The 27,628-nt window shown below is 39.1% G+C and overlaps 2 protein-coding genes across 6 annotated transcripts; both read right to left on the bottom strand.

Moving 5' to 3' along the window:
* On the bottom strand, positions 9,135-13,157 carry LOC109230406 (receptor-like protein kinase). Its single transcript, XM_019395918.1, has 2 exons — positions 12,138-13,157; positions 9,135-9,465 (listed from the first exon to the last, which is right to left on the bottom strand). The coding sequence occupies exon 1, from the start codon at positions 13,066-13,068 to the stop codon at positions 12,139-12,141; it is 930 nt and encodes a 309-aa protein (XP_019251463.1). The 5' UTR covers positions 13,069-13,157; the 3' UTR covers positions 9,135-9,465; position 12,138.
* Positions 14,001-21,115, bottom strand: LOC109228715. Of its 5 annotated transcripts, none has more exons than XM_019393895.1 (6): positions 20,940-21,115; positions 19,171-19,867; positions 18,156-19,071; positions 16,359-17,137; positions 15,847-15,973; positions 14,001-14,415 (listed from the first exon to the last, which is right to left on the bottom strand). In XM_019393895.1, the coding sequence occupies exons 1-3, from the start codon at positions 21,006-21,008 to the stop codon at positions 18,344-18,346; spliced, it is 1,494 nt and encodes a 497-aa protein (XP_019249440.1). In that variant the 5' UTR covers positions 21,009-21,115; the 3' UTR covers positions 14,001-14,415; positions 15,847-15,973; positions 16,359-17,137; positions 18,156-18,343. The 5 variants fall into 5 exon arrangements, with proteins under 5 accessions (XP_019249440.1, XP_019249438.1, XP_019249435.1 ...); XM_019393893.1 differs by having other exon boundaries at positions 16,359-16,608; positions 16,707-17,137; positions 18,156-19,867; XM_019393891.1 differs by having other exon boundaries at positions 14,002-14,415; positions 16,359-16,452; positions 16,542-17,137; positions 18,156-19,867.

Below are 27,628 nucleotides of genomic sequence, written 5' to 3' on the forward strand. Positions count from 1 at the left end.
ACTCCGACGTCGGGCCATGCGATAGTGGTGGAATAGAAATGGGCTGAGTTCCCGGAGCCAAATCAATGCAAAAATCAATATCCCTGTCGGGTGGCATACCCGGCAGGTCTGAAGGGAAAACTTCAGGAAACTCACGAACCAAGGGTACAGAATCAATAAAGGGAACCTCGGCACTGGAATCACGAACATAGGCTAGATAAGCCAAACACCCTTTCTTAACCATACGCCGAGCCTTAACATACGAAATAACACTGCGGTTAGTATGATCAGAAATTCCTTTCCACTCTATACGAGGCAAATTCGGCAGAGCTAAGGTCACAGTCTTGGCATGGCAATCCAAGATAGCATGATACGGAGATAGCCAGTCCATTCCTAATATAATATCGAAGTCGACCATATCTAGAAACAATAAATCGACACGGGTCTCAAGACCCCCAATCACCACAATACAAGACTGATGAACTCGATCGACCACAATAGAATCACCCACTGGTGTAGACACATAAACGGGAACATCCAGTGGATCACTAGGCTGAACCAGGTACGGTGCAAAATAAGAAGACACGTACGAATATGTAGACCCAGGGTCAAATAGCACTGAAGCCTCTCTATCACAAACCAGAATAGTACCTGTAATAACTGCATCTGAGGACTCAGCCTCTGGTCTGGCTGGAAGTGCATAGCATCGAGGCTGGGCCCCACTACCCTGAGCAATATCTCTGGGACGATCAGTTGCTGGCTGGCCTCTACCTCTATCGGTCTGAGCTCCACCTCTATGACCTCTACCTCCACCTCTAATACCCCTGCCACCACCTCTAGCTGGCTGGGCAGGCTGTGGAACTCCCGGTGCCTGAATCATAGCACGAGAATTCTGGTGCTGGGAGCTACTCGAAGCTCGAGGGCAATACCTGGCAATGTTCCTCGTGTCTCCACACGTGAAACATGCCCTCGGGTGCTGGGGATGGCGGCCCTGGACACTCTGAAGTGGTGGTGCACTGATAGGTGCTGATGGTGCACTGTACAACTGCTAATCAGAGTAATGCGGCTGAGAGCCACGACCACCTGAAGTACTGTGAGAAACCTAAAGAGCTGACTGAAAAGGCCTAGGAGGATGGCCTCTACCATATGAATCTCTACCTCCAGACGAGGTACCACCGAATCTGCCTGAGTTATGGGGCCCCTTATCCGACCCATGACCTCCTCCCTGAGACAGAGCCATCTCGATCCGACGGGCTGCATTGGCCGCCTCCTGAAAAGTGATCTCACTCCCGGCTCCCATAGCCATCTAAAGACGAATTGGCTGATTCAAGCTATCAATAAACCTTCTCACTCTCTCTCTATCGGTGGGAAGTATGACGATGGCATGCCGAGCTAGATCAATGAACCGGGTCTCATACTGTGTGACTGACATAGGGCCTTGCTGGAGACGCTCAAACTGCCTGCGGAGAGCATCTCGCTGAGTAGCTGGGAGAAACTTCTCCAGAAATAATTCTGAAAACTGATCCCATGTCAATGATGGCGACCCTGCTGGCCTGGCTAAACAAAAATCCCTCCACCAAGTCTTGGCGGATCCTGCTAGGCGGAAAGTGGCGAAGTCGACCCCATTGGTCTCCACCACACCCATAGTCCGTAGAACTTCATGACAGCTGAATAAGAAATCCTGAGCATCCTCTGAAGGAGTGCCACTGTATGTGGTAGTGAAAAGCTTGGTGAATCTGTCCAATCTCCATAAAGCATCGGCTGACATAGCTGCACTCTCACCAGTCTGAGCCACTATACCTGGCTGAACTGCCACCGCTGGCTGAACCACTGGAACCTGAACCTGGGGAGCTACTGGCTCCGGAGTGCGTGTAGCAGGAGTCGGGGTCCCTCCTCCAGCCTGAGATGTGGCTGGTGCTGCTGGAAGCAAACCCGCTCTAGAGATGCCCTCCATAAAGCCTACCAATCCGACCAAAGCATCCTGAAGAACTGGAGTGGCAATGAACCCCCCTGGGACCTGAGCTGGGCCCATTGGAGCTGCTGGGGCTGGAACCTCCTCCTCAACATGAATCTGAGGCTCCGCCACTGGTGCTGCTGCTTGGGGCTGAGCTCTGCCCCTACCTCGGCCTCTAGGACGGCCTCGACCTCGGCCTCTGCCCCTAGCGGGAGCTGCTGCTGGGGCCTCGGGCTGTTGATCAATAGATGAAGAAGCGCGTGTTCTTGCCATCTGCGGAAGAACAGAGTAGAAATTTAATTAGCATTCGAAGAACAAGTTCGCACGACAGGAAAGAATAAAGATGAAATTTTTCCTAACTCTGTAGCCTCTGAGAATAAATACAGACGTCTCTGTACCGATCCCTCAGATTATACCGAGTTTGTCCGTGAGTTGTGAGACCTAAGTAACCTAGCGCTCTGATACCAACTTGTCACGACCCGAATTTCCCACCATCGGGAGTCGTGATGGCGCCTACTAATGGGAGCTAGGCAAGCCAACTCTTACTTATCTTTCCATTTTTAACAATTCTTATTGTAAAACATTTAGTAATAATAATATGATTATAGCGGAATAAATTAATTTAGCGGAAGACTTAGTAAATGTTACTAGATGCGATACAGAAATCCAAACATAATTCACTACCCAAGAACTGGTGTCACAATACTCACGAACTTCTAAGATTACTAAACACAACCGTTTGAAAGAAATATAAAACTGTTTGTCTCGAATACATGAGATAACAAACTGAAAAGTAAAGATAGAGGAGACGCCGGGTCCTGTGGACGCCTGCAAGGCTACCTCGGTGTCTCGATGATCGGAATGCTAACACTCGCACTACTGCTGCTGCTGCTGTCCGAAACCTGTATCTGCGCAAAAAGAGCGCAGAGTGTAGAATCAGCACAACCGACCCCATGTGCTGGTAAGTGTCTGGCCTATCCCGGCGAAGTAGTGACAAGGCTAGAACCAGACACTCACATAAACCTGTACAGTTCAAAATAAATATATACAACAAAATGACAGGAAGTAACATTTAATATTTGGAAAGGGGAAACATGTTCTGGGGCAGCAACAAAATATAATGGCAGAAATAGAATAAAGGAATTAAATTCATTTTCAAGTTCAACTCATCTTGTTGCAGGCGTGCAACCCGATCATTTCATTTCATATCTTGTGGTAGGCGTACCACCCGCTCCCATTTCAATTAATATCTTGTGGTAGGCGTACCACCCGCTCCCATTTCATTTAATATCTTATGGTAGGCGTACCACCCGCTCCCATTTCAATATCATTTGTGGTAGGCGTACCACTCGCTCCCATTTCATCTTTAGCACTGTGCACATTATGTTACCGGCAATAGAGGCCAATAACAAATAATCAATATAAGTTGTGGTAGGCGTACCACTCGCTCCCATTTCAATATAATTTGTGGTAGGCGTACCACTCGCTCCCATTTCAATACATATCTTGTGGTAGGCGTACCACCCGCTCCCATTTCACTTTTAACATAGTTCACAATATATATTATTGGCAAGAGAAAATAATAACTCGGTGCCAAGGCTCAACAAATAATTCTTTCATAGAATCAAATAGGAATGTGAAATTATCAATTTAAGACTCATGGTCAGACTCGACCCCCAACGTATAGATACTCGTCACTATGCCTATACGTCGGACTCAACACATAACAAGTAGCAAATATACTCAACTCCTATTCCCTCAAGCTAGGATAGATCAAACACTTACCTCAAAGGTTTACGGCCAACTCAATCCTTAAGCAATGCCTTTCCTTTCAAATTTGGCTCCAATTCAATCGTATCTATACACAATTGATTTAATATCATCAATAATACTTAACAAACTAATCCAAATGGCTAAATATGTTTTCTAAAACATTCTGCCCAAAAATGTAAAAACCGACCCCGGGCTCACGTGGTCAAAACACGAGGTTCGAACCAAATTTCGATCACCCATTCACTCACGAGCCCGAATATATAATTTGTTCTCAAGTTCGACCCCAAAACGAGGTCTAAATCATCAATTCTTTAAAAACCCCAACTCTACCCAATTCTCTAATTTTCTACCTATTTTCACATGTTTAGGCCTAATAATTCGAAGAATATTAATGGAAGTTGAAGAAAACGAGTTGAGCAACACTTACCCAAGAAAGTTTGATGAAGAATCGCTCCAAAAATCGCCCAAGAGCTGTTGGAGAAGAGAGAGTTTGAGAAATGGGATAAAATCCCGTTTCTGTTCTATTTTGGGTCTTAAATCACTGGGCAGAAATTTGACCTTCGTGTTCGCGACACCCCGGTCGCGTTCGCGATGAAGGAAAACGGGCAGGCAACGCGTTCCACTGCGAACACGAAGAGGAAAATCTGGAGGCTTCACAATTGGCCTACGCGAACGCGTGGTGCCTTACGCGAATGCGTAGAAGAGGCAGACCAGGCTCCACGAAGGCGGGAGCCTTCACGCGAATGCGTAGAGGAAATGGCTGGGGTCCGGGATTTGTTGTACGCGAACGCGAGGAGTGGCTCGCGAACGCGAAGAAGGGGGAGGAGAAGCCTTCGCGAACGCGACCAGAGGGACGCGAACGCGAAGAAGGAATACCTGCTGCAGATTTTCTGCAATTTTTCTAAGTCCAAAACCACCCCGATACCTATCCGAAACTCACCCGAGCCCTCGGGGCTCCAAACCAAATATGCACACTGACTCAAAAACATCATACGAACTTGCTCGAGCGATTAAATCGCCAAAATAACATCAAAATCAATGAATTGAGCCTTAAAATCCAAGAAATCTTTCAAATTTCATAAACTTCCAAATTTTCCAATTTAAGGCCGAAACACGTCAAACGACGTCCGTTTTCAACCAAACTTTACAGGAAGCGCTTAAACAACATATATGACCTGTACCGGGCGTCGGAACCAAAATACGAGCCCGATACCATTACTTTTTGATCAAATTTCATTTTCATTTTCCTTGAACATTTTCAGAAAATAATTTCACGGAAAAATTTATTTCTCGGGCCTGGGACCTCGGAATTCGATTCCGGGCATACGCCCAAGTCCCATATTTTTCTACGGACCTTCCGAGACCGTCAAATCACGAGTCCGGCTCCGTTTACCCAAAATGTTGACCAAAGTCAACTTTAATCATATTAATATCAAAATTCATCAAATTTTTCACATAATTCATATATTTCAACATAAAAACTTTTCGGCTATGCGCCCGGACTGCGCACGCAAATCGAGGCAACTAAAAGTGAGGTTTTTAAGGCCTTGGAAGCACGGAATGACTAAAAAAACAAGTGATGACCCTTTGGGTCGTCACAAATTAGGTAGTTGCTTTACAAAATAAAATAATTTTAGTAGTTACATACAAAAAAAATAAAAGATACTACCTATTAAAAGGTTTAGACAGAAATTTAGTTACACAAAACTACTTTTATTAGCTTAATTTTAACTTATTAATAATATTCAAAATTCAATGATAAAAAAATAAAAAATCTACACAACATAGCAGTAGCAAAAACAGAGAAATCAAATAAAGAAAAAAGGAAAACAAGGTAAACATAGAAGTGAGATAAGCAATATAAGCTTTTGCCCCAGAGCTTCAGCCATAGAAGATTTTGTCACCGGAAAAGTCGAAACATTCAACTTTGAACACAACCAAACTGGGCAATAAATACGGACTCAAATACCCAAGATTTACCATTCATATTTATAGAGATAGATCAAAAAATAAACAGAGAAAAAAAAATCAATAAACCCACAAAATATCACAAAATTTTAGGAAATAGAAAGAGAAACTAACCCAATTTGGTGAGCAAGTAGAATGAGAAACAGGCCTAGAACATGGGTTCTTCCACGGAAATGAAAATCTTGTAAGAAATCGTTGTTAACATCTTGAATTTTGGCAATACTTTGGGTTACTTTTGAGGGGAAAATAAGTGAAAGGGAGGACTTTTTTGATGAGTCTCTGAACAAAAAAGAATGAAGTAACTTTTTTTGATGAGTCTTTTCCTTTTTTTAATCAAATAAATGTATTAGTGGAGACTAAGAATCCGTTTGGATTGGCTTGTTTTAAGTGTTTTTAAGCCAAAATAGCTTTTAAGCCATTTTGTAGTGTTTGGATAAAGTAAAAAAGTGCTTTTAAGCACTTGTTTTTAAGCTAAAATGACAAAAACAAGCCAAAAGCCAAAAGTTAGAATTCCTAACTTATGGCTTAAAAGCTATTTTGGCTTAAAAGTCACTGAAAACAAGCCCATCCAAACGGGCTCTAAGTTGCCACAATAGACCTTTTAGAGGCGACAAAATATAAATCGCCACAATTACTTTTGGAGCCAAATTTTTTTTAAGCGGGAATTTTTTTAAGCCTTTTTGTGGCACATATTTGTTGCGACCTATGTAAAGTCGCTACTAAAAACGTATATTTTGTAGCGACAAATAAGTTGCCACAAAATGTATATATTTTCTGTGGCGACTTTGGAGGGTCGCCTCCAAATCCCTTATTTTTGTGGCAACAAATTTAGTCGCCACTGAATACTTCCACTGAAAATCTCATTTCTTGTAGTGAGGGCAGCCTCATGGCAGCATTGTCTCTGATACCTGTATCGGAGGAAATCAAGTAAAAATAAGAAAGACACATTTCACAGAAAGGTATCAAACATGATAGAACGGCTTACCGTGGTTCGGCCTTTGGCCAAATAACCCCAACAATGCTCAGAGTACGAAAAGGTCAAGGCCAGCTTCCGAACCCAACCTTCAAGGTCCGGGATTGCATCGGGCACCCAAGAAACGTTACATCATAGGAAAGGATGTTAATACGGAAAGACTAAAGAGACAAAACGGTAGACGGAAGTAATAGGCAAGTTCGTGCTTACGCTTCATGTTTCACTCTTCAGGAAACGACATCTTCTCGGCCAGAATTATGTCGGAATTCCTCACTCGGACAAACTGGCCCATCCATCCTCGGTCCTTGTCCTTGTCTATGCTCGAGAACAGCACCTTGGTGGCCCGGCATTGAAGCCTTATCTACCCTCCCCGATAAAGACGGGGGCTGTACATTCTAATAAGGTGGTCGAGGGTAAAAGGCATCCTCTCGACTTGGCTCACGAAGAATCGGAGCAAAATAAAAATGCGCCAGAAGGAAGGATGGATCTAGCCCAAGGTTATTTGGTATTGGCGGCAGAAATCAAGGATAACGGGGTCAATGGGACCCAACGTAAAAGGGTAAGTGTAAACACTCAAGAACCCTTTCACGTGAGTGGTGATGTCCTCTTCAGGGGTCGGGATCACCACATCTTTGCCTTCCCAACGGTAATCCTTTTTTACCTGCTTCAAATCGCCCTCAGTTATCGAGCATATATATCTCGACATCGGCTCACATCGGTCAGGGATAGACGAGGGTTTCTCTATCTTGAAATCAGAGGTAAGATCGTACGACCCCGGAACGCACTCCTCGATGCGGGGCTCCATCGGCGTTTTATCACCGGATGGCCGCTATGAAGAGGCTTTTTCCTTTTTGGAATGGTTTTAGATGTTTTTGCCATGTTTGTATGAGTTCAGGAAAAAGAAGAAGATGAAGTTTGTTGAGAGGATTGGCGAACGGAATGTAGATAGTTTGCGGAATTGAGGTACTTGAAGGAAGTAGGAGAGCTTTGAAGATTAAGAAAATTTTTGAAAGTAAAGTATGAAAAAATTATGAGGAGGGTCCATTTATAATGTTAGCCATGACGGTTCAAAGGTATTAGTGACCGACCATCAACCGATGCTAATTAATGATCTTGAGAACTGTGCAGACACGACGCTTCAGTTGCCTCCATCGCTTACGTCACGAGGGTGACATCATACTTGGTCGAGGTGCAAAATCGAAGGCTCAGTTTGTTTCTTCTATTGCACTCTAAGAAACGAGGGGACTATCTGTATACGGTCGAAATCGGGCCTACCCGATTTTGTTATTTGATCGAAACAATGGAGCTGCTTCGGGGGTAATCTCGTAATGAATCAGGTCCGAGCTCGAAGACGAGGCATCGAGTCGAAAGATCGAAGTGTTCGTCGAGACCGAGGCCAAGAGCAATCGAGACTAAGTATGACTGACTTCGAGTGAAATGCAATAACGGAAAGGCGAAATATCCGTAACTGGTCGGAGATCACGGAAATCTAGGAGCAGATCAAATCAAGGACGGTTATTTGTATCAATCATGGGATTTACTTCCATAATTAGAATTGTACCACAGTTAAGATTCCTCTAGTATATAAAGAGGGGTCCCCATCATTTGTAATGACCTTACACATTGATACTGATCAAAGCAATATAATATTTCTTTATTGTTTATCAGTTTATTGTTCTTTAACTATTCTTGCTTTACTATTCTCGAGGGTTCATCAGCTCGATGACACTGCCCAAACATCGGTTTATTTCATATTCTTGTCAATTCCATCACTTATCTCTAAATTAATCAATTGATATTAAGTGAAATCACGTATCCTTAAAATTACATTACAAGTTTAATTGTTACTCGATTTTTAGAGTAAACATAGAGAATGAAACATTTTAAAGAGGCGGCTAGCTAAATGAGAATAAAAACGAAAATTATGAAAAATACATGTGGGATCATATTGGGAACAAAATAAAGGAACAAACGGTACAAATTGATGTTCCAACAGAATCAAAGGAGAGATTTTCCTATCGTAGTTCACTCGGGCATGAATCTTGTCGTCAAAGCTTCTGAATTCGATCTGGCGCTTAATTACACATTTCACTTTTCACGTCATAATACTTGGCCGTCTTTAATCCTTAAATACCTTTGTTTACTATAAAAAGCTTAAAATCGTAACTATAATGAAGCACATTGTCCACCTAAGACATAGAGATATGTGCGATTTCATTAATACTAAATTAAGAAGTTTAAAGTTTATATTTATATATATTGGACCTTCCCCTTGTTTATTAGTATTAGCCAAGTTGCTCGAGGACTTCTACTGGGAATGAAAGTTCACTATTTTAGGATCCCTAGTAAAGCCAATCTAAGGATGACCGCTTATCTGAGTAAGAGGACGATGACTCCTATTATTGGTGAGCGGTCTCATTTTTTTCATTTTTGGAGTGACTAGAAAAGAAAGTATTTTATATAAATAAATTTGAGATGACTGGAGAAATAACTAGTTAAAACTATTACATCGTAGAGAATTCAAGAAACTTAGAGCATAATGGTTTCCCAAAAGGGCCAAACTATGAAAAGAACTTGCGAAATATTCCTAATATTTATTTGGAGGCATTTTAAAAAATATGGCGGAGCCGGTACGTAGAAGGACCAAAAAACAAAATGATTAATTAATAGTCAATGTCCGTGCTTTTGATGATAAGAGGGATTGCTCAGATGGTCAGCACCCCCCACCTACAACACCAGGGTCGTAGGTTCGAGTTTCACATTTTGCTCACAAAAGCTATGCCGGATTTTGGTCTCCCTCATCTGGTACATCAACAACCTACAATCATGAACAAGTATAATCAGCAAAAAAGTTGATGAAATATCGACGGACTTCAATAATTAGCATTTAACTTGTTGTCAACTTCTCCTGTACATACTCGCCCCAAAATTCTAAAAAACTTTGGGAACAATACATATAAAAAGGGAACAAATAGAAAGGGAAAAGGGATGGTGAAGAAATAACAATAGAACTGAGTATTTGAAAAATGCTTGGCAAATGCTACTGACAATAATACTATCAAGGAGAAATAACTTATCAATGCAAGAAAAAAACATTACAACATTACATACGTCATCCCCTCTAGGAGGCACACAACAGGGAGAGTCATCCGTCATTTAACAAATAATGGAATATAATTAATAAATTGCATGTACGAATGATCTGAAATATAAAGCAAATGGAATTTAATAAATTGCATGTACGAATGATCTAAAATATGAACAAACAAAATTCTTTTATCTCTAAAAAATTGTGGCAGTTAGAACTACAAGTCCTTTTTTTCTGAGACTCTTATAGCCCGTTTGGCCAAGCTGCAAAAATCAGCTTATTTTGATAAGTGCTTTTTTTCAAAAGTGTTTTTCTCAAAAGTACTTTTGGTGAGAAACAGTTTGTGTTTGGCTAATTAGTTTGAAAAGCACTTCTGAGCAGCAATTAGTGTTTGGCCAAGCTTTAAAAAACTGCTTCTAAGTGTATTTTTCTCAAAAGTGCTTCTCAAAAAAGTGCGTTTGGAGAGAAGCTACTTTTTTCTGCTTCTCCAAAACTGCTTCTGCTTCTCCTCAAAAGCACTTTTTTTCCTTCCAGAAGCTTGGCCAAACACCTCAATTTTTGGCCAAAAATGCTTTTGGCAAAAAAAAAAAAAGCACTTTTGGCAAAAAATAAGCTTGGCCAAACAGGCTATTAGACACCTCTATAGGATTTTGCTTTATCACTTCCTGGTTTTAATTTCTAGAAAAAGATAATGAATAAATAAAATGTGATGTGACATAAAACATGCTAGCTAGTTGATCTCCACTTGTTTATCACTAAATCATACTCCGTAGTAGTTAATAATAAATTTATGCTTTTTTTGAGGGAATTTTTAAATATTATGCTACATTATGAACCTAATTACCATTCTCATTTTAATTATATATCATGTACTATTAATTATCAGTTGCACACAAAGTATTGTGTTAGACTCTAATCTTTCTCATTTTCTCTCCTCTCCCTTTCTATCTTTCTCACTAAGCACACTTCTAAAAGAATAATAAGGGGATGATCTCAAGGTATGCGAATAATACAAAAATGGTTTTAACAAAACTCTTATTCTAGAAAATTTCAAATATGAACAAGATTAGTTCAATTACCTCGTGAGTTTGAGTCCCCAAGATTTCTCTTTCCACGACCATTTAATAATTACGAAATTATCGCCTCTTCTTTATACACGTAAAAATGCTGTTACCTTTGAAAATGATTATAGAATATATTTTTTTATTTATTGCAATGCGTGGTTTTGTAGTATTTTTAAGCATTACTAAAAATTAAAGCAGTGTTTGAAAATGATTATAAAGCTGTAAAATCTATCAACATCTATTTAAAAGTTTCAAAGCATTACATTCAAAAATCAAGTTTGGTGAAATTATTATTGTTTGAATTGAGTGTTGTTGCAAATGGCGGAACATATCCTTTGAGATTAATACCTCAATTTTGAGGAAGTTTGATGAAGCTTCGGGTTAGTTTTAGTTGGAAGTTCAGATTGATACTCGAAGAGTAAGCATACAAAATATATACAACTAAAACATTTGTATATAAGTCATATACCAGTTGTATATATGTAAGTTGTATGTGTTCGATCGGATCTATTATGTACAACATAAAATTGTATCCAAGTTGTAAGTAAATTGTAGCGTTTGACCGTACTCTGCACAACAAAAACTTGTTACAAGTTATATATAAATTGTAGCTTTTGACCGGATATGTATATATTTTATAAAAAAAACTCTAGTGACTTTTTGTAAATAAATAAAACAGCTAAACAGGGTAAACATTATCCTAATTTTATAGTTATATTCGAAGTCCGTATATTTAACGAAAAAATAAACATGTCCAATGCCAAAAAAATGAAAAAGCAGATGTTGTATGTAAAAGTTGTCAAATTTTCAACCAAATCATCTACTGCCATTGATCATAAGAACATAAAGAAATTATCAAAGTGACAATTGGATGAGTTTGGTGCTAATCAACAATTACATGTTTGTACGGGCGGAAACAATCTATCAGTTGAGATAACAAAATTTAAACTTTAGTATATATCTCGATTTTGAATTTAAAAAAATGAAAATATCACTCCTACTAACTTAGTTGAGTCTTTATACTTTCTAGACGTATATACTCTACAAAACAAAATACGGCTTTAGTTAGCACTATAGCACCAACTATTGGTTTACGAGAATCAGAGGCGGATCCAGGATTTTAAGTTTATGGGTTCCTGTCGCAATCTCAAATTAATATACAATAATAATTGGGTTCACAAATAGATATTTAATAAAAAATTTAACAAAAATACAAGATCTACGCAAAAATTATTGGGTTCCTCTGAATTCAAAATAAGGACAAGGGGAACACAGTTTGCTACTCAATCACTAACAATTAAGCTCATCTAAAATTGGAAATGAAAATATAAAACTAACCTTAAGGAATCATAGGTCGAAACTTCTTACAATCCAAGAAAGATTTCTGATTCCCACCATGACAAATATATAGCGTATTCGGACATATATATAAACAATTATCCACTAAGCTAATATTAACAGAACCCGGTTTTAGGCCCAAAAGAGGCCCAGGAATAGGCCCAAACAAGTAATTCCCGCCCAACAACAATCTCTCAAACGACGACGTATTGTTCCTCGGGACAACAACTTTGACTGCATACTGTTTCGGTATCATGCCGGAAAAATTGTTATGTTCCAAATTCAGAGCCGACAACTTCGGCATTGACGCCATGAAAGCCGGCAAGAAGCCATGCAAATTATTATAACTCAGATCAATAGCTATAAGCTTATTATTTCGATGCCTTAAATCTTCTGGCATTTGCAATAACGTGAAATTGTTGTAAGAAAGTGTAAGTTGTTGAAGAGATGAGTGGTAAAATAACACCGACGGTATAATCCCAGATAATAAATTATGACTCAGATCTAAAACTTGTAGAAACTTTAACTCTCCTACATTTAACGGGAACTCGCCGTTTAAATAATTGTTACGTAGTGAGAGTTCAATAATGGACTTGGAGAAACGTGACGTTAAGAAGTTTCCTGTGATTCTGTTATCACTTAAGTCTAAGAAGAAAAGGTTTCTGAGCTGATAGAGAACAGGTAAATCTCCAGTAATATTGTTATGTTGAAGCTCAAGCCGGTTTAAATTGACTAAGCCGTTGAAACTTCGTGGGATTGAACCGGTGAGATTATTATTGTTATCAAGAAAAAGTTCTTCAAGACGTAAAAGAGAACCAATGGAAGAAGGGATTTTACCTGTGAATGAGTTTTTTGAAAGACTGAGTCGACGTAAACGAGTTAGGTTTGAGAGTGAATGTGGGATTAAACCGGAGAGTGAGTTATAGGACATATCTAAAACTTCGAGATGAGAGAGGTCGGTTATATATAATGAACCGGAGTAACCGGCTTGGTCTAAGCTGATTTCGGTGACTCGGTAAAAACCGGAGACGATGAGATCACATCGGAAACCGCAAGTGAAGCGGTCGGAGAAAATATTGTCGCATGGGTCTATGGAGAAGTTCCATGAGTAGGCATGAACCGGAGGAAATGGAATTTGGGTTTATTCCATTTTTGAGATGTTGAAGTCCTTGTATATCAGTAGGATGTGTTTTGCACTGTGCTAATAATACAAAAAAACATGAAAAATAATGCTAGAAAAAGATGAAGAAAAAACTGCACTTTCATCTTTTAGTTTGGGGCTTATGGCTCTTTCTGTGTAGGATTTGGGAGTTTTTGATCTTTTTGCTTCTTGGTATAGTACATAAACTAGAAGTGAATGTGGACAGAGGTAACATGAGAAATTAATTCATATATAGAAGTGAATGAATTATTTATTTAATCTATATAAACGATACCAATTAATTGAAAATATATCAATGAAGGACATCTAGTATCTTTATTTTTATCTTTTATTTTATATAATGTTGATCTGTGATGAGCTTTAATTGAACCAAGTGATATGTGAAGATTTATATAGCTAACTCAACTTGATCTCCCGCTTTGAAGTGCGATTGTTGTTAATGAATTATTTAATATGCAGAGTGCATTAATTAGCAATTAATATAACTGACTAAAGATAAAAACAATGAATATGAATCTTCTTTTTTGGGATCTAGGTTAGCTGCATGATCACATGTGGGTGCTGACTATTGTGTTTTCCATACAGAATCAGACTTCCATTTTTTTAATAATAAAGAAGATTTTCTGAAGATGATTCTACTTTTTAAGTCCATATAGGATTAAGAGAACATTTTCATAATCATCAATATCAGCTTAGCTCTACTGCTCCAGTATAGCTAGATGCACCTAAAGATGTTCCAAAAGCAGTTGGGAAAATACTTAGGATACGACCCATTAAAATTCCTAAAGTCTATACATGCAAATAACTTTATCTATCATTTCATAGTAACAGAAAAAGTTATGAATATGGCCGGCTATTTGTGTAAAGATCCCTCTAATTAAAATTTGCAGTTGAGGGATGGTGGTGGGGAAAGGTATAAACAAATAAACAAATAAAAGCGAAAAGTAAGCAGGATAGCATATGTTATAGTCCCCAGCTATTGCAATAGAAAATAATTAGCACCTTCTGAGTCATCAAAAAAGCTTTGTTATTTCTCCTTTGGTTTCTCATCAAGTTGTCTATATACTGTTGTATTCGATTTTGATTCATCTCAAACGTTAATACAATTTCTCCGACCTGCAATTTCCTCAATCAGAGTAGAAAGATGGACATCAGACATACCATTGAGCAGTAATAAAAACAAAATGTTCGGACCTATAGTGGCAATTTATCTAAAGTAAAGTGGTGGTTCCAGCTAGCTCTTTTTTTTTTTTTTTTGATGACCGAGAAATCCGTCTGGGGCCTATCCTTCGGACCAACCGCAACCTTCGAAACTCGGTGGATAATGGGCCCGCCCTTCTACGCTTCTCCACTTAAATACCAGGCTTTGCCTTGCATGGTGTGGGGGCTTGAACCTGTGACCTAAGACACAAATCCACCACCCGTTGCCACTTGAGCTAGGCTCTGGGGGCAATTCCAGCTAGCTCATTAGACAAGCTAAAACGGACTAAATTAGATTCCCAGGAATTTTATTTAACTTGCATGGAGCTTGCTTCAACGAGCTTGCATGAATGGATTGCCAAAACACAGATTCTGGAGAAAAGGGAGGAAGTTATAAAAGTATAGTCTATCAGTGAGAAACCGATCTGCAATGTAAGCAGCAGGATATAAAATCCCCTGAGAACTTTTCCTTTTCTGACTGGTGGTGTCCAGCCACCTCACTCGCACCTCGACTATTCCACCGGAAAGGCTAGAACAGGCAAGCACAAGTGTTGGCTAACCCATGAGTTCTTGTGGGATTAAATGAGTATGGGCAAGGAAAGGGTCTACGACTATTATTCCTGTCCCTCGGCGACAAGTGTCGGATAATCGCCTTGGCTTGGCTTTAAATATTCCTCAATAAACTCACCACCCTAAGAGTCCCAAATGGAAATAATTCCTAAGTAGTACATGTTACAGTTGATAAACTAATGTTAAGAACAAGTATCAATCAAATCCGCCTCAGTTCCAAATTAGTTTGGTCAGCTATATGATTTGAAAATTTTGTTTTACCCATCGAGTAATGGGAAGAATATAGAATATGCTCCTATAAATGCAAAACAAGGCAAGAGCTCCGATCTAAGGTTAATGGTGACTTTTCTTTTAACAAAAAGGTCTTAAGGTTTTAGCTGACTTTTTTTTTTTTTTATTTGCACCGGGTGTCCGATTCTCTACGAGCCCCGACTAATCCCGGGGGTGCACAGGCCCTCGGCAAGGAGTTTCCCGCAAGTGCACCACGGTTAATTCAGGTTTTACCCAGTCCGATGGCCCTCAGAAATTGTTTGCACCCAGTGGATTTCGAACTTGAGACCTTGAAAGGGAGCAAACCCCAAGGCTCAAGTCAATTACCACCAAGCCAACCCCTGATGACTTAACTGCCATCAACATCTTAGGTTACGAGTTTGGGTTGGGTTTTTTATATTATTTTTTTGGGAGGGGGGAGGGGGGTGTGGAAGGCGGCATAATTGAATTACCAAATAAAATTTTCCAGTCAGGATACTAAATACTTGTGCAGAATAAGAACTATACCGCAATTAAGGAACCAGAGTTGAGGTTTAGCTCTGTTTAGGAAGAACTTCTTTGACACTCACATGAATTGAATATTTACCAACGCTCTGCAAGTAGAACAGTCCACATACGTCCATCTTATAGTTGCCTAAATCAAGAAAAGTAATAAATAAATGTGTGAGTATTATGGACAACTTTGCAGTGCACTGGTAAGTATTTAGGCATGTAAATCAATCTCTAAGATGTTGAACATATGATTGAAATTTCATTTGAACAACCTAAATACACAACTAATAAATATAACCTTCAAACTTTCAAGCAGCAACAACACAAGCAAGCAGCAGAAAGAATGAGAATGCACGAGCAACTTAAAGTAACTCAATATACTAAACAAATAAGGGAAAATAAGGATTAATTATGATGTACCGTCATATATGTTTCCTTTCTATGACGAATGGAGATAAATTATGGAATCAAATGAAAATTAAATGGGAACATTGACCAATGCCAGTCAATTTCTAAGCCGATATTACCTGCTGCTGCGAAATTTTAGTATCAAGACCCTCTCTGCCCAAGTCAATGTCAACTTTAATATCTTCGGTCGCTGGTCGCTCTTCCCAGTAAGACCTGAAGCCATAAGTAAAATTTTTGAATCCTTATGAACGAAAAGAATGCAACATTATTTGGAAGATTGATTGAAACCACTCATTTAGTACTGTCAGTGATGGAATCAACACTTGTAATCTTCAGCAATCCAGTTATCTAGACTTCCTGTTCCGTTCCCTAGCCATCATAATATGTTTATGTGTTACATCAGTCAAACTGTATGAAATCTTGTTTTGCATGTGCATCTTGCAAAAGAAATATAATATGATGCTCACTAGTCCCTTCCATTTCTTCGGTTTTGTTGCTGTACAGTTACGCCCAAAAGTTCTGCACACCTAATTAATAATTTGCAATCGTACACTGCTGGAATTAGAAATATCAATCACAACCCTGTACAATGTAGCATTTCTAGTCCAGATAAACACAATGTTCTTTATGCAGTCAAAAATTTCAGTCCACTATGATAAGTTATTTACTTCCAAAACTGCAAAAGCCAGATATGTGAAGCATTTTATGACAGTATCCCATAATTTGGTAAGAATAGATAAGTTTTCCATACTTCAGGTTTTCACAAATACTTTGAGTGACCGGTCATGTATAACAGGTAATGCTCCTTGAACAGCAAGAGCTATTTGTGTACAAGCAACAGCTGCCTCCTTCATCCTGATAATTGTCCTCTTACACTCTTCAAACTGCTAATTCATGACTGCAATAAAAGAATGACACCAACCAAAGAAAGAAAAAGAAAATTCTCAGTAAGAGAGTATGCACCAATAGAGGGAGGCAACTAGCTCCAAAGGAAGCTCTTAACAAGAACTAAAAAGGGACAGAAAATGATGTGAAGAAGTTGAAAAAGTAGCCATAAACAACAACTACTACGTCTCAGTCCAAACAAGTTGGTTCTACTATATGAATCTTCACACTTCACTGACCACGTTACTCCATTAAAATAATCTCATGCCAATATTATGCGAATACAAATAAAAACTATTAGAAGTTATGTATTTTCTAAACGTTCAAATCTCTGAAAGTTTAAATCACTCCTAGAAAGCATAAGACCTACAGTAAAAGTGCTAACGTCTAAAACATAATCTCAACTAATATGTAATGCTATCGCTTATATAGATCTTTTTCTTCTACTGTGTCTAGCTTTTGCTAAGTCTTCACAGATTCCCAGAAAGTAACCATAAAAGCAAAAAATTAAATGCTGCAGTGGAAACAAAATCTTAAACATTAGGGTCTGTTGGTATGATCAATGATGGAAATCATTTTCCATGGAAAATGTCTTTCTTGAAATGTTTTCCATGGAAAATATTTTCCTGAAAGGGAAAAGAATTTTCTCGTGTTTGGTTGGTGAATGGAAAATATTTTCCAGCAAAAAGTATTTAATATTAATATTAGCAAGTCAAAGAGTGCTTTTATGAAACTTCTGAGTATTGGAGATTAATATGTGTTAATCGAAACAAGCAATATGAAGTTAAAAGTTAAGAGTTGTTAGGACAATGACTTGTGCCCATACATAAACTAAATCATTTCCTCCAATTGATGGAAAATGTTTTACATGAAAAATAACATCTGACATACCAAACACGAGAAAATCACTTATTATGGAAATTATTCTCCTAAAAAATGACTTTTGGCATATCAAACACACGCATGCAACTTCATAGAAGACACAGAAGAAAGAATAAGTTATTTAATGAGTCTACTGAACATTGGACTACCTCTCTTACTAGAACACAGATCCTGGCCATTTGAGCTCAAATCCATATCAAGGATCTGGACAGTGAGGAAAATACAATTCATATACCAGAATAATCACTCTCAATAGGAAAGTCTTTGCAATTGGATGGTATACTGTTTGCACTTGATTCTGGTGCAATTGCTTTCTTAAGGACATTTTCATCACCTATCAGTTCATTCTTTTGAAGCCATTGACAGAGGACACCGGACGATAAGTCTTAACACATGTATGATGTTCCATCAATGGAGAAGATATTGACGGCATTCTAACAGGAAGAAAAACATCATCATTGGTAGGAACCTCTCCGACCTCAGTGTTTAACGTACAACAGATAACTCCATCACGCATTTCAGGAAAAGCAGGATTGACAGACAATGCAGAAGATATCATTTGAACCTCTGAACTGCAAACAAGAGGCTTATCACCATAATGATTCACAGGCTTGTCACTTAACTCTCCGGGACGAGCACCGTCAGGGACGGGAAGCTGCTGATCTGGAGCTTTTGAAATTTCAGATACACCATTATCAGTGTCATCAGGAGTATCCAACAAGAATGAGCTGAAATCATCAAAATAAGACTCATCAATCATCTCATTTCCATCAGGGCCCACGAAAAGCGGCTCTTCATCATCTTCACAGTTGAACAAATAATTTGATAGCTCAACTAAGTAGTCATCAGTACTAAGGGACGAATTTCTCAAAATATCACATGAGATTTGGTCTTCCAAGTTGGATGATGAGTTGACAACAGTCACAATACTATATCCTGAAGTGTCCATTTTATTTTCCCCACCGTGAACTGGAACTACTAATGTATTTTCAGTGCTCAGTTCTTTCTCGGCATGTTCAAAACCAGGCAGAGTTGGGACAGAAGCACCTGCAATTGTACTCAAATCTGGCAGTTGAAATGATAAGGCACTGTCAGGAAATGCGGCGGTGAAGACCTGGCTTTCATATCCAGAAGAAATATTTAGCACATCATCATCAAACTGACCTGCCATAGCTAGCAGTGTAGCTTCTAAATCCTCTACTTCAAATAATTCACTAACTGGCAGTTCATTTGGTTGGCACAACCCCCCAACAGCGGCCATCGTTTCGCGATTCTCAGCAGGGGGAAGAGTTTCTTCAATTCCATTGGGGAAATCCTGAAACCTAAAGCTGCCAAGGGAAACATCTCCATTATGATTTTTCTCAATGGGTAAAGCTGAAGGAGCAGTTACATAGTCACTAGCATAAATGGAATGCCCAGCTCCATGTTCCAGAACGTTATTAGGTATGATATTAAAATTAGACTGTTGATTACCAAAATTATCTATCAGTGAATCTACAAACATGCAATCCACGGACTGAGGATCGTCATTATTTCCAGCTCCACCGAGATAATTGGCATCCACTGAGTCAAATGTGCCGTTACAGATTCTCTTTTGCATAGGGCAGTAACATGAGCGTATGCTCTCAGCTTTTCTCTTCTCAGGAACACACTTTTTACTTTCTTTTGCCTGCTCAAATCTAATAGAGTCAGATTTTGTTGTCGAAGCAGAATGCTCAAACTCCATCATGAGACATGATGCTTCAGCAGAAACAACTGGATCACATAGAAGAGCATGCCATCGATCTTGCAATTCTTGAACGGTAAATCTCCGGGAAAATTGAACTGCGCCTTTGGCAAGTGATTCCAAAGAAGCACCAGCCTGGGAAAAAAGGATGCAAAAACTCTATTATCATCCAAGAACAGAAAATAGATCATACAGCTGTTCCATATTTGCTTTTCACAACTTAGTTAAAGGATTATTAGGCCTATCAAACTAAACCCCAGCGCCTTTCAACAAAAAGTAAGAACATATGATCTAGTTCGGGCTAACACTAGTATTAATTGTGACAGATACTTAAGTATAAGCATCTCCAACATGCCAGTTGAACAAATTATCACCTTACTAAAGTTTTAACCTTAAAGTTTCTCAAATGCTTCTACTATGGATTTCATTTCGGTGAAGAAATAACGATCTACTCTATGTTTTAGTTTACACAAAATTCAGAAGCTATTACAAGTTAGCATGTCCTTCTTCATTCCCCATTCATAAACTTAAATGATCTACTGACTTACATGTAATTCCTCCATAAACTGGTCAGTCAAAACACTGTTCTAAATTCCACAATAAATTTAATATTGAAATTTTTATTTTAAAAACTTTCTTATAATCTTACAATAAATACTACAAATATTGTTAGAAACAAACAAGACATAATATAAGTAAGAAATGATTAACTATACAATTAAATAATAGTTATAAAAAGAATTTCGTTTGAATAATCTAATACATTTAGTAGCAATACGCGTATTCTTAATTTACATTGAACTCGTAAATAGCAACCACACTGTTCATTATTCTAGAACTTAACACAAACCGTATTTCTATTATACATTTAACCAACTTATATAAAGAAAAAGCCCATGCAAAGTTATCTCTTTCTTAATGAATCCAGTTTCTTCTTCATTTATCCAAAAAAGCATAGAAGAAAAGCACAAAAAAGTACATAATTGAAAAGAAAAAAAATGAAGTGCAAAACATTTGATACAGTTAAAAATCACAAAAATTAAATTTTGATTGAAACAAAAAGCAAATTCATGTAAAGAAAATGTGCACAGTTTAAAGAAACAACACAGAAAAGTATACATTCAGAAAAAGTAAACAATAAAACAAGTAGAGGAAAAAAACAGGAAAAACGAAATCAAAAGGAAAATAAGTATTTTTTTGGTTCTACCTTAACGGCGTTAATAAGCAAACGGTCTTCTTCAGGAATCCAAGTAGAAAAAGGAGGAGGAGCTCCCATTGTTGCGCGAATTTGAGAACTCAAAAATCAAAAGGTGGCGCCGCTTTCTAATTTGCTCTTTTTATGGCACTATTTTTTTGCTTTTCTTTTTCTGTCTCTTCAGAACATTTGAGAGTGAGACAGGGGAATTATTATTATTATATTCAAGAATAAAAATAACCTTAACAAGAATGAGTATTTATACTAGTTGGAGATTTTCTTAATGGGGCCACATACTATACCCACTTAAAATTTTTACTTAATTTATTTTTGTTGCCAAATCAGATTTATCTACTTGGGATTTTTTGAATCTGATTACAAGCCATAGGAATAGAAGGAAAATTAAAAATAAAAATAAAAAAAGGATCTTCAACAAAGTATAAACTTATTTCCACATATGTTCAAGTAATTTCACATTTTTTCTCATAATCATGCACAATTTTTATTCTTATTTAGGTTCTCTTTAAATCTTAAATTAAAATTATCGAGGATATAAATAGTAGAGTTTATAATAGTTACTACTAATGTAATTGTATGGGTCAAAATCTGACCCCACTATAATTAACGAAGTTAATTATGTCGCAAGCTAATACGCAAATGCAAGTAGTATGACCACTTGTAATCAGTGAGAATTCATGGTTAGAGAATTTTATCAGGGAGGCTACGGCCCGGCTGTCGCCACAAGAGGCAGAACTCCGATGTGGTCACGGCCACTTATTGACAGCTCACCAAAGCTCACAGCTATAAATACTAAGAGAAGGAACCCAAAAAGGGGGCTTCTTCTTTGCCACTACTCTGAAGAGAGAGAAAACACACAATAATACCCATGTGAAGGGAAAAGTAACACCATTGTAAGGCTCTGAACCACTCCATGGAGAGGCAGACCAAATCTATACTATCAATAAAGGCTCTCAATACTTTCCCTCTTGACTCTGAGTATTTATTTTTATGTTCTTCGCTTGATCTAGTGGATTATTATGACTTGCTATGATTTTCCCGTGATTTATTTATATTGTTTTGCCCTCATAAAGTATGTGATAAAGTGTGAGCAAACAATTTGGCGCCGTCTGTGTGGATTTCGTAGCATGGTTGCATAGTTCTTCCCTGGACCAAAAGGAAGAAGACGCCGGAAAAAGGAAGAAATAGCCCGCCCCAAGCAAGCCAATGCGGCATATCGACCAAAAGGAACTCGAAGACCTCAAATCGAGATCCAAATCCTCTGTCTTTCTGATCTCGAGTAGTGGCAAGAAGAAGAAGAAGAAGAAGAAGCCCCCGCAGAGATCTCTATAAGACATCTCCTGCATCCCTGACACGGGTTCCAGCCGGAAACCGGCACAGAGATATCTCGAACCGAGAGTCGCCTCAAGACAGCCTACATACCCCGATTGGGGAGACAACGCATGAGCCGTTCGAGATCTCGAATCAAAACCAAGCTCTAACACTCGACACCCACGAGCTAAGATTCGGGCTATGCGCCCTCGCCAATAAGTTCAACTACGGTTGAACCAAGACTCAGGCTATGTGCCTTCGCCATCAAGAATTACAAGTTCAACTACAAGTTGAACTGGGACTCAGGCTATGCGCCCTCGCCAATAAGTTCAACTACGGTTGAACCAAGACTCAGGCTATGTACCTTCGCCATCAAAAACTACAAGTTCAACTACAAGTTGAACTGGGACTCGGGCTATGCGCCCTCGCCAATAAGTTCAACTACGGTTGAACCAAGACTCAGGCTATGTGCCTTCGCCATCAAAAACTACAAGTTCAACTACAAGTTGAACTGGGACTCGGGCTATGCGCCCTCGCCAATAAGTTCAACTACGGCTGAACCAAGACTTAGGCTATGTGCCTCCGCCATCGAAAACTACAAGTTCAACTACAAGTTGAACTGGGACTCGGGCTATGCGCCCTCGCCAATAAGTTCAACTACGGCTGAACCAAGACTCAGGCTATGTGCCTTCGCCATCAAAAATTACAAGTTCAACAACAGTTGAACTGGGACTCAGGCTATACGCCTTCGCCAATAAGTTCAACTACGGTTGAACCAATACTAAAGCTAGACTCCTTCGTCCTCAAATCCAACAAGTTCAACCACAGTTGAACCAGGACTCAGACCAAACGCCTCCATCATCGAACTCGGTAATGACCGACCTCCAACGAATGGAGGCGCAGGTTAGCGACCCTCGCCATTCAAGTAAGTACTCCCAACTCGAACTAAGATTTGGGCCACATAAAATTCGGCCCCGATTGAACTACAAGGCCGCGCCTTTTACCATCACGACCAGTAGTTTGACCGCGCCCGAACTGGGACTAAGGCTAAGTGCCACTATCGCCAAATAACGGCTACGACTCACTCACATCGAGTCAAAGAAACAAGACCGTTAACAATCGGGGATTAACATGCCTACCCGAGAAACTTTAAGGCAAAGCCCCCGTTTAGCATTGTCCTTCTTCATTCCCCATTCATAAAACTTACAAATGATCTACTGATTACATGTGTAATTCCTCCAATACATTGTCAGTCAAAACACTGTTCTAATTCCAATAATAATTTAATATTGAAATTTTTATTTTAAAAACTTTCTTATAACTCTTACAATAAAAATACTACAAATATTGTTAGAAACAAAACAAGACATAATATTAAGTAAGCAAATGATTCACTATATACAATTAAATAATGGTTATAAAAAGAAATTTCGTTTGAATAAATCTGATACATTTAGTAAGCAATCGCGGTATTCTTAATTTACAATTGAATCTAGTAAATTAGCAACCACACTGTTCATTATTCTAGAACTCTAACACAACCTTATTTTCATATATATACATTTAACCAACTATATATTAAAGAAAAAAGCCCATGCAAAAGTTATCTCCTTTTCTAATGATCCAGTTTTTCTTCTTTCATTTTATCCAAAAAAGCATAGAAGAAAAGCACAAAAAAGTACATAATTTGAAAAGAAAAAAATGAAAGTGCAAACAATTTGATACAGTTAAAAAATCACAAAAATATGAAATTTTGATTGAAACAAAAAGCAAATTCATGAATAAAGGAAATTGTGCACAGTTAAAGAAAACAACACAGCAAAGTATTACCATTCAGAAAAGTAAACAATAAAACAGTAGAGGAAAAACAACAGGAACAACGGAAATCAAAAGGAAAATAAGTATTTTTTGGTTTCTACCCCTTAACGGCGTTTACTAAGCAAACGTCTTCTTCAGGAATCCAAGTAGAAAAAGGAGGAGGAAGCTCCATTGTAATGCGCGGAATATTGAGGAACTCAAAATCAAAAGGTGGCGGCCGACTTATCTAATTTGCTCTTTTTATGCACTATTTTTTTGCTTTTCTTTTTCTGTCTTCTTGCAGAACATTTGAGAGTGAGACGTGGAATCATTATTATCTATATTCAGAATAAAAATTAACCTTAACAAGGAATGAGTATTTTACTAGTTGGAGATTTTCTTAATGGGGCCAACATACACTATACCCACTTAAAATTTTTATCTTAATTTATTTTGTTGCCAAATCAGATTTTATCTACTTGGATTATTTAATCTGATTACAAAGCCATAGGAATAGAAGGAAAATTAAAAATTAAAAATAAAAAAAAGGATCTTCAACAAAGTATAAACTTATTTCCACATATGTTTCAAAGTAATTTCACATTTTTTTCTCATAATCATGCACCAATCTTATTCTTTATTTAGGTTTCCTTTAAAATCTTAAATTAAAATTATCGAGGATAAAATTAGTAGAGTCTTATAACTAAGTTACTACTAATGTGAATTGTTTTTGGGTCAAAATCTGACCCCCACTATAATTAACGAAGTTAATTATGTTCGCAAGCTAATACGCAAATGCACTTAGTATGACCATATGAATCAGTGAGACAATTCATGGTTAGCAAGAATTTTTCAGGGAGGCTACGGGCCGGTAGTTCGCCACAAGAGGCAGAAACTCGATGCTCTGGTCACGGCACTTTCATTTGACAGCCTCCACAAAGCTCCAGCCTATTAAATACTTAAGAGAAGGAACCCAAAAGGGGAGGCTTCTTCTTTGCCACTACTCTGAAGAGAGAGAAAACCAACACCAATAATACCCATAGTGAAGGCGAAAAGTACACCATTTGTATGCTTGAACCACTCCATGGGAGAGGCCAGACCAAATCTCATACTATCAATAAAGGCTCTCAATACTTTCCTCTTGACTCTGAGTATTATTTTATTGTTCTTCGCTTGATCTAGTGGATTATTATGGACTTGCTATGATTTTCCCGTGCATTTATTTTATATTTGTTTGCCCTCATAAGTCATGTGATCAAAGTGTGAGAAAAATCTTTGGCGCCGTCTGTGTGGATTTCCGTAAGCATGGTTCATAGTTTTCCCTGGACCAAAGAAGAAGACGCCTGAAAAAGGAAGAAATAGCCGCCCAAGCAAGCCGAATGCGACATATCGACCAAAAGGAACTCCGAAGACCTCAAAATCGAGATCCAAAATCCTCTGTCTTTACTGATTTCGCCAGAGTAGTGGCAGAAGAAGAAGAAGAAGAAGGAAGCCCCCGCAGAGATTCTCTATAAAGACATCTCCTGCACATCCCTGACACGGGTCCAGCCGGAAACCGGGCAAAGAGATATTCTCGAACCGAGGTCGCCTCAAGACAGCCTACATACCCGATTGGGAGAAACGCTGAGCCGTTCGGAGATCTCAATCCAAAACCAAGCTCTAAATCACTCGCACCACGAGCTAAGATTCGGGCTATGCGCCCTCGCCAATAAGTTCAACTACGGTTGAACCAAGACTCAGGCTATGTGCCTTCGCCATATCCAAAAATTACAAGTTCAACTACAGTTGAATCTGGGACTCAGGCTATGCGCCTCGCCAATAAGTTCAACTACGGTTGAACCAAGATTCAGGCTATGTACCTTCGCCATTCAAAAACTACAAGTTCAACTACAAGTTGAAACTGGGACTCGGGGCTATGCGCCCTTGCCAATAAGTTCAACTTACGGTTGAACCAAAACTCAGGCTATGTGCCTTCGCCATCAAAAACTACAAGTTCAACTACAAGTTGAACTGGGACTCGGGCTATGCGCCCTCGCCAATAAGTTCAACTACGGTTGAACCAAGACTCAGGCTATGTGCCTTCGCCATCAAGAATTACAAGTTCAACTACAAGTTGAACTGGGACTCAGGCTATGCGCCCTCGCCAATAAGTTCAACTACGGTTGAACCAAGCTCAGGGACTATGTGCCTTCGCCATCAAGAAATTACAAGTTCAACTACAAGTTGAACTAGGACTCAGACTATGCGCCCTCGCCAATAAGTTCAATACGGTTGAACCAAGACTCACCGCTATGTTGCCTTCGCCATCAAAAAACTACAAGTTCAACTACAAGTTGAACTGGAGGAACATGGCTATGCGCCCTCATCCAAATAAAGTTCAAACATACGGTTTGAACCAAGAACTCAGGCTATGTGCCTTCGCCATCAAGAATTACAAGTTCAACTACAAGTTGAACTGGGACTCAGGCTATGCGCCCTCACCAATAAGTTCAACTACGGTTGAACCAAGACTCAGGCTATGTGTCTCCGCCATCGAAAACTACAAGTTCAACTACAAGTTGAACTGGGACTCGGGCTATGCGCCCTCGCCAATAAGTTCAACTACGGCTGAACCAAGACTCAGGCTATGTGCCTTCGCCATCAAAAACTACAAGTTCAACTATAAGTTGAACTGGGACCCGGGCTATGCGCCCTCGCCAATAAGTTTAACTACGGTTGAACCGAGACTCAGGCTATGTGCCTTCGCCATCAAGAATTACAAGTTCAACTACAAGTGAACTGGACTCAGGCTATGCCCCTCGCCATAAGTTCAACTACGGTTGAACCAAGACTCAGGCTATGTGCCTCCGCCATCGAAAACTACAAGTTCAACTACAAGTTGAACTGGGACTCGGGCTATGCGTCCTCGCCAATAAGTTCAACTACAGCTGAACCAAGACTTAGGCTATGTGCCTCCGCCATCGAAAACTACAAGTTCAACTACAAGTTGAACTGGGACTCGGGCTAAGCGCCCTCGCCAATAAGTTCAACTACGGCTGAACCAAGACTCAGGCTATGTGCCTTCGCCATCAAAAATTACAAGTTCAACAACAGTTGAACTGGGACTCAGGCTATACCGCCTTCGCCAATAAGTTCAACTACGGTTGAACCATACTAAAGCTAGACTCCTTCGTCCTCAAATCCAACAATGTTCACCACAGTTGAACCAGGACTTCAGATCCAAACGCCCCTTCCATACTCGAACTCCCAGGTAAATGACCGAACCTCCAACGAATGAGTGCGCAGGTTAGCGACCCTGGCCATTCACGTAATGACTCCCAACGTCGAACTAAGATTGTTGGGCCACATTAAAATTCGGCCCACGACTTGAACCTACAAGGCCGCGGGCCTTTTACATCACCGCGACCAGATAGTTTGACCGCGCCGAACTAGGGAACTAGGCTAAGTGCCACTATCCCAAATAACGGTACGACTCACTACACATCGAAGTCAAAGAAACAAGACCGTGTTAACAATAAACGGGGATTAACATGCTAACCCGAGAAACTTTAAGGCAACAGCCCCCCCCCCCCCCC

Source organism: Nicotiana attenuata, chromosome 7 (assembly GCF_001879085.1).
Source record: "Nicotiana attenuata strain UT chromosome 7, NIATTr2, whole genome shotgun sequence".
In the NCBI taxonomy this organism is placed as follows: Eukaryota; Viridiplantae; Streptophyta; class Magnoliopsida; order Solanales; family Solanaceae; genus Nicotiana; species Nicotiana attenuata.

Bases quoted from the DNA above. Each gene is read 5' to 3' on its own strand.
- LOC109230406 (XM_019395918.1), bottom strand. From the start codon at position 13,068: ATGTCCTATAACTCACTCTCCGGTTTAATCCCACATTCACTCTCAAAC.
- LOC109228715 (XM_019393893.1), bottom strand. From the start codon at position 21,008: ATGGGAGCTCCTCCTCCTTTTTCTACTTGGATTCCTGAAGAAGACCGT. The intron at 19,868-20,939 runs GTAGAACCAAAA...CTTTTTTCCCAG, and splicing joins TGCTTATTAACGCCGTTAAG to GCTGGTGCTTCTTTGGAATC.